Source organism: Myotis lucifugus, unplaced genomic scaffold, assembly GCF_000147115.1.
Source record: "Myotis lucifugus unplaced genomic scaffold, Myoluc2.0 scaffold_462, whole genome shotgun sequence".
NCBI classification, from domain to species: domain Eukaryota; kingdom Metazoa; phylum Chordata; class Mammalia; order Chiroptera; family Vespertilionidae; genus Myotis; species Myotis lucifugus.
The window spans coordinates 246,475-257,127 of record NW_005871510.1 but is presented as its reverse complement, the minus strand read 5'-3'; the positions used below and the strand labels follow the sequence as shown (position 1 = coordinate 257,127).

General features: G+C 46.0%; 1 protein-coding gene across 1 annotated transcript in view; it reads left to right on the top strand.

Moving 5' to 3' along the window:
* Window positions 1-4,444: 4,444 nt before the first annotated feature.
* Window positions 4,445-10,653, top strand: part of LOC102426132 (zinc finger protein 14-like) — a 33,231-nt gene continuing 27,022 nt past the window's right edge. The window contains exon 1 of the mRNA XM_023744410.1: window positions 4,445-4,617. Within this exon, the coding sequence (XP_023600178.1) occupies window positions 4,615-4,617 (3 nt within the window). The 5' untranslated portion in view covers window positions 4,445-4,614. The remainder of the gene's footprint in view (window positions 4,618-10,653) is intronic.

Here is a 10,653-nt window from a genome sequence, read left to right as displayed (position 1 = left end):
AAGTGATTTTTATATATATACTAGAGGACTGGTGCATGAATTCGTGCACCAGTGGGGTCCCTTGGCCTGGCCTGCAGGATCTGGCCAAAACAGGCTCTCCAACATGAGGGGTCCCAGATTTCGAGAGAGTGCAGGCCCGGCCGAGGGACCCTACTGGTGCACGATCAGGGCCAGGGAAGGACATGGGAGGTTGGCCAGCGGGGAGGGACCTCAGGAGGGCTCCAGGGCATGTCTGGCCCATCTCGCTCAGTCCGGATCAGCTGGACCTTAGCAGCAAGCTAACCTAAGGGTTGGAGCATCTGCCCCCTGGTGGTCAGTGCATGTCATAGTGAGCAGTTGAGCAACCTTAGCATATCATTAGCATATTATGCTTTGATTGGTTGAATGGTTGACTGGTCGACTGGACAGTTAGCATATTAGGCTTTTATTATATAGGATAGATAGATAGATAGATAGATAGATAGATAGATAGATAGATAGATAGATTTCAGAGAGAAAGGGAGAATGAGAGAGAGAAACATCAATGATGAGAGAGAATCATTGATCAGCTGCCTCCCGCAAACTTGCAACATGGACATGTGCCCCTGACCAGAATCGAATCCCGGACCCTTTAGGCCGCAGGCCAACACTCTATCCACTGAGCCAAACCAGCTAGGGCTCAAGTAGTTATTTAATTTATTTATTTGTTATTGTTATACATTATTATTATTTTTTTATTGTCTAAAGTTTTGCATATGTCTTCTTTTTCCCCAATTCACTCCCTCCTCCCCCAGCCATTCCCACCCTGGGCAAGCCCCCACTGCCCCACTGCCTGTGTCCATTGGTTATGCTAATATGCATGCATACAAGTCCTTTGGTTGCTCTCTAATCAAGTGGTTATTTTAATTGGTGCCCAGGGAAGAGCAAATTAGGAACTTGGGGTGGAAACCTGACCTCCTTATCTAAGTGTGTATGTGTATTCAAAATAATAGAAGACAGACAAAAATGCTTTCCTGTTCCGGAAAAATGTTAAGCTCTGCTGAGCCTTGATCTTTATGTGTTCAACTCTTCTTCCCACAACTGTAGGGTCCTTCTTAGGAAGAACTGAAGGACTGGGAAGGACTCAGGCCCCAACAGGCCTTCCTTGCTGCCCTGTCTTAATGGAAAACAGCCTCTAGGGCAGCGGTTCTCAACCTGTGGGTCGTGACCCCTTTGGCAGTCGAACGACCCTTTCACAGGGGTCGCCTAAGACCATCCTGCATATCAGATATTTACATTACGATTCATAACAGTAACAACATTACAATTATGAAGTAGCAACAAAAATAATTTTATGGAACTGTATTTAAAGGGCCAGAAGGTTGAGACCACTGCTCTAGGGTTTCAGCTGCCCTCATCTCATGCACATAACTTGGAGAGAAGCGAGAGGGCTCCCAGGTTTGCCTGTGGGTTTAAATCATGTTCCCCGTACAATTAAGTAGAAATACTGCGGTTCTGAAACATAAAGGCGCTGCCCACAGTTCTCCCCAAGTGGCATCTATTAGAGGCCCCTGCGATAAACGGTGTGCTGGTTCTCCTTCTCTGAGTTTGTGGAGGTTCAGTGAGTCCTGAAGAATTTATCCAAATACAGCAGGTGGTATTAGCGACGGCACAGACACCATCGCTAATGTACCATCAGGAGAAAGTCTGTTGTCTAAAATAACCTCCGCAAGAGAATGTAAAGATTTTTCTTGAACAGCTGATGCTTTGGCAGTACATTCAGTAATTTCCCCTAAAGTTCTAGACAAATTTCTGACAATATATTTACTTACGCTGAAACCGACCATGGAATAAAATTCTCAAAAAATCTCATTTCTTCATTGTCAGAAACACTCTCAGGCAATTCTAGTTGTAATCTGTGATGTAAATGTAAGAGTGATGTCCAATACTGAGTCTCTGATTAAATGTGTAATGAAATGGGCATAATCAATGATCTGACTACGTAAAACCTTCCAAGTTGGTAAGGATTTAAGCAATGTGTCCCCCATAGATTTTTCTGCCAACTGCAATTAAAAATTAATCCCAAAGGGGCACAGATCATGGAGGTAGGCTAACAAGATTGATTGAATCAAGACTGAAAAATGTGAGCAATTAAGAAGGTGGGTGGAGTTAAATTGCATTGGTGTAAGTAGCAAAAATTGCAAAGGAACAACTGTTGAAACCTGGGATGCTCACTGTTGCATGTTATAAATGTTACCTCTTACATCTCTGTAGGTTTGATTGGTTAGGTGAGAAGTTCTAGAAGGAGTCCAGGAAAGTCTCACCCAATATGTAGGTTTAATATTACCATTGGTATTCAGAGTTAGGGGAGAAATGGTTGAGAAATTGGTAGTTACACATTGTAAAGGAGTTTTAGGTTCCTGAACAGAGAGAGGCTTTTTCTTTTTTTTTTTTTTTTTTTTTTTTTTTTTTTTTTTAAATATATTTTATTGATTTTTTACAGAGAGGAAGGGAGAGAGATAGAGAGTTAGAAACATCGATGAGAGAGAAACATCGATCAGCTGCCTCCTGCACACTCCCCACCGGGGATGTGCCCGCAACCAAGGTACATGCCCTTGACCGGAATCGAACCTGGGACCTTTCAGTCCGCAGGCCGACGCTCTATCCACCGAGCCAAACCGGTTTCGGCAAGAGAGAGGCTTTTTCTGACAAATCCAACAGTTTGTCAAAATTGCTCCACTTGCAAGGGATTGGGATATGTGAACTAGGCAGTTATCCTTCCAGGAGAAACGAAAAAGAAAAAGGAAATAACTATTGTAGCAAGTGTTTGGTCTCCTATACTATATTCCTTGTTTGAGGGATAGAAAGAGATTGCTCAGAATATATGCAAAAAGAAAAGAAGTCCAATAATTAGCATTGTAGTTGCAATGTATTCTACAAAGAAAGGATTCCTGGGATACAGTCCAAAACCAATTAATAAGGTGATCATGTTTTAGTAGGGCAAGTAGCATAAGACAGGCAATATTCCAAAAGTTTCCTGAAAGGTAGGCATCTAAATTTCAATACCAACACATACTGCAAAAGAGCTTTTGAAACCTGGCTCTTAGGCATATAAGAGTTTCCAGACTAATTAACACATCTATCAACTTTGTTAGTGTGTGTGTGTGTGTGTGTGTGTGTGTGTGTGTGTGTGTGGTGAGAATGCTTAAGATCCACTCTCTTAGCAATTTACAATTGCACAATGCAGTATAGGTATATGAAACCATCATGTAATCTTCACATTTTTATTAGTGAATTACAGCTCAATAAAGCTGGGGGTGGGGGAGGGGAAGGATTTTCAGATGCATCTCAAAACTGATCTAAATTAAATTTCCTTCCAGTTGTACACCTGAGAATATAATGGCCACATCTCACACCCTGTGGTCAGAGAAGAGCCCTTACACCCCGGCTAGGGCTTCTGCAAGTTCCCACCAGAGCCAAGTGCTCTGGGATTCTTACTAAAAGGACCAAATGAGAGGAGATGCGGAAGGGATGGATGGGTAGAAGGCTCAGTGCCGTCAAGGATCAAAGATGAAAATGGAGCCAGACACTTCATTACAGATAGTGAGGTCATATTAAGTGCCCATGTGTCTAAACAAAGCTCACAGTTCCATGACTGACCTCATAGCCTTACACCAAGCCCTAGGATGTAAGACCCTCTTGTTCTGTCAACCAAGTGTTAATGAATAAGGAGGCTGTGGCTGAAAATACATGGTAAAGATTTCTTCAAGTGTTTTTTAGTTTTCAAAGTGGAAACACAGACAAAATCCCAGGAGTGTTCGTTCCAACGAAGTTATGAGTTCTCAGAGTAAAGTCACATGGTAGAGAAATATCTGCTGCATTCTTAGCCCTGGGATTGGCCCAGGAGGCTTATCAGACAGATGTCAGGGGGTCTGGAGAAGGGATGCCAGGTGGCCTGGAGGATGGGCGCCAGGAGGTCTGGTGGCCTCCTGAGTCCTTTAGAAGATAATCGCAGGGTTATCTGTCAGTAAACAAATGTCAGGCTATTGCACAGGACTGGGAACTTCAGAAGTTTACGTTCCCAGGCGAGTTAAGACAAGAAAAAGGATCATTTCTTCATGCCTGCCTCAACCTTCATAATATTAATAATGTAACAGCTTGATTAAAATGACTGCACTATGTATTTCCCTATCACTCTTTCCCTCGGTTTCCATCAGTTCTGGCCTGGGCCACCCTCTCGTCCCTACTTACCCGCTGCATCTGGAAGTTGAACCAGGAATGCTTTGTGCTCAGAGAGAGCTGGGGAAACAACGGGCAGCCCGGGCCAGGAAAAACTAAGGTCTTTAAAGTCCAACGCGCCAGGCGGGGTCAGGTTCCCGCCCACCTGCTGGGGCTTGTTCTGTAGGAGAACAGCGTCCTCCGGGCGCCGGTGGGTCAGGCCTGCGGGGCGTGGCCTGGAGCACTGCCTGTGTGGGGCACCGCCCCGGCGGTGGCGGGGCAGTGACAGCGGGCCTGCGGGTCCCTCTCTGCTCCGGGCGCACTTGGGGTCTGCTGTCGCCTGGCCTTAAAGATCCCGGGCGGTCCTGCCAGAGCCTCTGTCCAGCTGTGATCGGCCCCGGTTGTGGAAGGACTCAGGGAGACCCAGGAAATCTAGAAATGGTGAGTGTGCGGGGCCGTGTACCGGGAAGAGGGTGAGGGGCGGGCTGATCGGACCCGCGGTGGCGTGGGGGCCTCCCGCCATCGCTTCCCGGGTCTGTGGGTCTCGGTCCCCTCCCGCACGCAGCGTCTGGGCTGGGCGCACAGCGGGACCCCGGCGCCCTGTCCCGTCTCTGCGCGCGGATCTTCGGCCCCGGAGCCTCGGAGCCCGGCTGGGCACCTTTGCGCCCCGCGTCTCCCCAGATGGTGCGGGGACCACGGGGAGGGTCGTCAGGGGACGATGGTGACTCAGTCTGAGGGGTTCCAGTGTGAGAGGAGCTGTGATCTGTGGGATACCCAGTCCCTTCTTCCTCCCCTAGCGTGACTGTTTTCTCCTTTGTTTCCCAAATGTTTGTTGTTGTTTTTTGGGGGGTGAGTCTCAGATTCAGGAAACTCTGCCACAGGCTAGCCTTTCCTGTGAATGTCAGTAAGTCCCTAAATATTCGAATCCTCCTCGCTTTCCCAAGCCCACTCCCCTCTTGGAGCCACAACATTAGGATGACTAACTCTGTCCTCAGGGATACATTTCAAACAGACCCACTATTTCAATATTTTATCCTTTTCCCAGAGTTAAGTGACTCGTTTTTTAAAAATATATATATTCTTATTGATTTCAGAGAGGAAGGAAGAGGGAGAGAGAGATAGAAACATCCATGATGAGAGAGAATCATTGATCAGCTGCCTCCTGAATGTCCCCTACTGTGGATCAAGCTCGGAACCAGACATGTGCCCTGACCAGAATCAAACCCGGGACCTTTCAGTCTACAGGCCTATGGCTCTAGCCACTGAGCTAAACCAGCTAGGGCATGACTCATGTTTAGAGATTTATATTTGTTGTGGATGTTTTATAGGAGGAAAAGCCTAGACTAGTCACCTGGAAGGCGTTGTATGAAATCCCTGTCCCTCTTTCCTCAGGATCTTCTCTGGAAGTCCTTTGGGTGGAGGCTCCTGTTTGAAAGGTTTTCGGGTGCTGTGTTCTGTCAGCACCGGCCTGCCCTGAGCCTCCTTGATTTAGTCACTCATTTAAGTTTATGTTCTCCCCAGGGGTGAACTATTTTGAATCATTAGACTTGGAAAGACAGGATAAAATATCTCCAAAGAGCAAGGAGGGAAGTGAATTTCAGAAAAAAACATTCTAAGATTACATTCCATGTTTACAGAATTCTTTCCGTCTTTCTTCCCTGAGTGTATAGTAAGTCCCCGAGGCCTGTTTTCCACTTCCTGGTGTTTTCAAGTAAAATCTCAGGGCTTACCTTTGCAGGGCAACTTCCAAGTGTTCAAGTCTGATTAACTATTTGCAAGACTAGTAATTTCCGTGCAAATAATAATTAACTTTTTTTCCCCTGAAAGGAATAGGTATTTGTGGTTTTGTTTTTTTAGTTGAACCAGTACAAGTGCATCACAGTTTTCTTTCTTTCTGCATACAAGCTGGCTTTAAGTCATTTTGCTGGATTGTTCAAACGCTGGGCTTGTGTCATTTAAAATATCAACCACGTTCCACAAGGTTGCTGTGGCTCAGTGGTCGACCCGTGCACCAAGAGGTCGCTGGATGGATTCCCAGTCCAGGCATATGCCCGGGTTGTAGGCTGTTGGGTGCAGGCTCAATCCCCAGGGGTAACGTGCAGAGATGGCCAATCAGTGCTTCTCTCTCATTGATGTTTCTCTCTCCCTCTCTCCCTTCCTCTCTATTTAATATCAATAAAAACATTTTGTTGTTGTTTTGTTAATCCTCACTGGAGGATATTTTCCCATTGATTTTTAGAGAGAGTATAAGGGAGGGAGGAGGAAAAGAGAGAGAAGGAGGGGGGAGAGAGAGAGAGAAAGAGAGAGAGAGAGAGAGACATTGACATCCCTCTTGCCAGTCCAGCCACGACGCTGTGTGCGGGGACTGATGTCTGCAGACCCCGGAGGTGATGGTGCGGTGAGGGCGGCTTGCCACCCTGGTCTGACCCTCATCCTCCTCTCCATATGCATCGATTGGTTGCTTCCTGCACGCTCCCTGACCCAGGCCAGGGATGGAACCTGCAACCGAGGTAAGAGGTATATTCGACTGGCAATTGAACCCGAGACCCTTCGGTCCGAGGCCAAGGCTCTAACCACTGAGCACCCAGACGGGGCATAAAAGCATATTAAAACAAATCAACCATGTTCCAATGAAACTCCAAGGTGGAGCAGAGACCTGAGGTCAGTGACCCCCCCTTGAGCCTGCCAAGGGAAGTACTTGGAGGCCCACTGGTCCTTCCTGGGGAGCCTCCCCCTGCAGGTGTCCTACCTGCTCACACCCAACAGGGAAGGAGCCTTTACACTGAGAAGCTACAGGCCTGGAAAGCTGAGGGTGCAGGTGAACAGGAGGGGGAGTGGGGATGCGGCCCTATCTAAGGCTGTGATTTCTTAACTCTAGACAGTTTTAGATTCTATGTTTGAGTTTTGCATCCCCAGTGTGTGGGTGCACTCAGAGTGTCATTTGTGCACGTTGAGAAAGTCTGTGAAAGTGAGGAGCCGGTGTCCTGGGTTAGGGATTGTGAATTTGGGAGTTCATTTAGGTCAGAACCTGACACTGAATCCAACTGAGCACTTCCTCACTGTGAGCTGAAGCCTGAGAGAGGGAGCATTTCTGTTATTCCCCGGGGAGAGGAGGGTGTTGGAGCTCCCAGACTTCACTCCTGGGGCTGCTCAGATGTCCCTCCCTTCTTCCCCAGGGACTGGCCCACTCCAGGGGTTCTGTCTCAACCTGGAGAGTCTAGGATGTAAACCTTCTGAAAGTGGCTCTCCTTCTGTCCTGTGGGAAGCAGGCTGCTCATCTGAGCCGATTTCAATACTTATTTCTTTCCTTTGGATCCTTTATCCACTGAACACTGCAGCCTTTCGTGCTACTTTCCCTGAGCACTTTGTAATTCCATTCCCTGTGTGAGAAATAACACTTTCAGTGTTTTGGACTTAAAAAATGTAAATTGAGACCTGGCCTTTGTGGGTTGATTCCTGGTCAGGGCACATACCTAGGTTGTGGGTTTGATCCCTGGTTGGGACCTGTGCAGGAGGCCACGGATCGATGTTTCTATCTTACATCAATGTTTCTCTCCCTCTCTCTCTCTCACTCTCTCTCTCTCTTATCATTAAAAATAAATTTTTTAAAGAGTGAATAAAATTAGTTGAATCAAACAGGATTTTTGAAAAAAATGCAAATTGATTGAGAGATCATGTTAGTAAGGCAAGTAAATAATGGAACTAAATAGAAGGCAAGTAAATAGTGGAACTAAATAGAATTTTTGGTACCGTCCAGGCTAGAAAACCTCAAGATGTGAGATTAAGCTCTCAGGCCCATTTTTTCTTTTTATATCGGTGTTTTTAATTCATATGAGGAAAACTATCAAAACTTTTGTAAATGTTTGAAAAATTTACTATGTTTAAACAGCTAAACCCAAACCCAAATTGTGTCATAATATGCTACATATTTCTGAAAATACCTTATGTGAGATTAAGGGACAGGACAAACTAGGATGCAACTTGTCTTTTAGTTAGCAAGAGATTTAATTTTTTTCATTCGTATGGTTTACATTTTCGTAATCATTAGTATTTAAAATAATTGAATCTTAGAATGGTTTCCTATGTTAAAAAGTTGTAATTAAAGAAATACTTGCCCTAACCGGTTTGGCTCAGTGGATAGAGCGTCAGCCTGCGGACTGAAGGGTCCCAGGTTCGATTCCGGTCAAGGGCATGTACCTTGGTTGTGGGCACATCCTCAGTGAGGTGTGTGCTGGAGGCAGCTGATCAATGTTTCTCTCTCATCGATGTTTCTAACTCTCTATCCCTCTCCCTTCCTCTCTGTAAAAATTAATAAAATATGTTAAGAAAAAGAAATAGTTGTAGGTAGTAAAACACGGTATATATAATTTTCTGTGTTTACCTTAAATCTGTAAGATAAAAATGTCTAACTTAAGAAAACTCACTGCCCACATATCCTGGTTTCTCCAAAAATGTTACTCCAGCCACTCCCAAATACAGTTTTCATCATTTCTTGAGCATCTTGTTGGTGTTTTTTGTTTGTTTGTTTGTTTGTTTAGTTTAAAAACAAGGCATTGCAAATGCATTTTGTTCTTCTCCATGTTTGTCCTTATAATGAGAAGTCATATTCCACATTGTTTGGTATTTGCTGACAACTTAGGCCTCCTCCTCTCTCTTCCCTGTGTCCACACCAGGGCAGGCTGATAAGAAAAGTCGGGACTCCCTCCTCTGGCACTGGCTTCAGATTCCAACCACACAAATTCATCTGTGTGCAGAATTCTTGCCCTGGCTCCGCCCCTGACAAAGATTCTTTGCTTGAACAGTTTTAGTCAGGCTCCTGAACCTCCTCCCAGGCCTATCTTTGCATGTCCTTGTAAAACTCAGTTTTAGCAGGTACCCTGCTAAGTTGGGTTAACCAGAATCCTGCACCCTCCTATCTGACCACCCTCCATATCTGATCAGGTTCCTCCTCCTCCAGCATCAGGTGATGCCTGGTCCCCCTGGCCTGTCTGCTGTAAGACTCCTGTTTGGTCAGTTTAGCAGGTACCCCTGTACCCCTGATTTTTCTCTCAGGAATTTTCCATCCACTGACCCCCACCCTGCTCTCTGGCCATGAAGTCTCACTTGCCCATGCTGTGCTCAGAGTTGACTTCAATCTTTGAAAGAGCCCTTTCTCACCCACTGCAAAACCCCACAGCAGCCATCTCTCTACCTATCACAGTGGTTCTGAACAAATTCTGCCTTACTATCTTTTTTAAAAATATAAATATATTTTATTGATTTTTTACAGAGAGGAAGGGAGAGGGATAGAGAGTTAGAAACATCGATGAGAGAGAAACATCGATCAGCTGCCTCCTGCACACCCCCTACTGGGGATGTGCCCACAACCAAGGTACATGCCCTTGACTGGAATTGAACCTGGGACCCTTCAGTCCGCAGGCCGACGCTCTATCCACTGAGCCAAACCGGTTAGGGCTGCCTTACTATCTTTGACAAATATAATTGATCATTTTTTACTGTATCACCCTGTAGCCACAATAAAAACCCAGGCCTCTTATTTATTTATTTTACTCTGAAGATATTGCAGAACTGCTTGAGAGGTCACCCTGCCCTCCCAAGAGACCTCAGTTATGTGACTGAGCCTTTCTCTACCCTGTGTGTGTGTACGTGCTACCTTTACAGGTGGCCATCACAGTGAGCAGCATGTCCCCACATGACCACCACTGTGCGTCCGTCTCTTGCTCTGACTTGCTTGCCTGCTCTGCTGCCTGCACTGTGTGTGGCTGCTGGGCGCTGGGGAGCTGGTGCTGTGAGCTGTGCTGTCCCGTGTGCATTGCTGAGCCTGCCACGCCTCAATTCTATGTGCTGCTGACCAGTGGGCAGTTTTGAGAATTTTAGGCATTTGGGAGCAGGAGTGTGGGGTTGGGCCCCGCCTTAAAGTGGTCCTGGGTTTTGCCTTTGCTGGGATTTATCTGTGTGTTAGAGAGAAGCTGTGACAGAGACTGGGTTGGCCCCAACATGCTCTGGTGGTGGGGGTGGGTAGGGGAGACTACACCCTGTGGCCCCATCTAGTTGTCACTTTTGAAAGAGCAGTTATTTAAAAAGAGAAAGAAGAGAGGGGGACATACAGCCAGTAGGTGGCCAGCTGAGTCCACCCCCTAATACCAGAGGGCTCCCCAGGGCCCTTGAGTACTCTTGGGAGTTCTTCTTTTATCCATGAGTTTGTTAACATTAGAATATCCAAAGCTATGGGAAAATTCATGTGCTTATTAGATTTTCTTTGAGGCAAACCAAGGACATGTCTGGAACATGATTTCAAGGGTCTGAGAAAATGCTCTGGACAAGGGCAGTTTTGCAGTTCTTTTTATGCGCTGGGAAATAGAAGAGGGGAAGTAAGAAAGATTACATGACATCCATTGGTGGTAGATTAAGAAAGCGAGGGAAAGCAAGGTGGGAAAATTTTATGATTGAATAAAAGATACATTAATTTGGAATGAT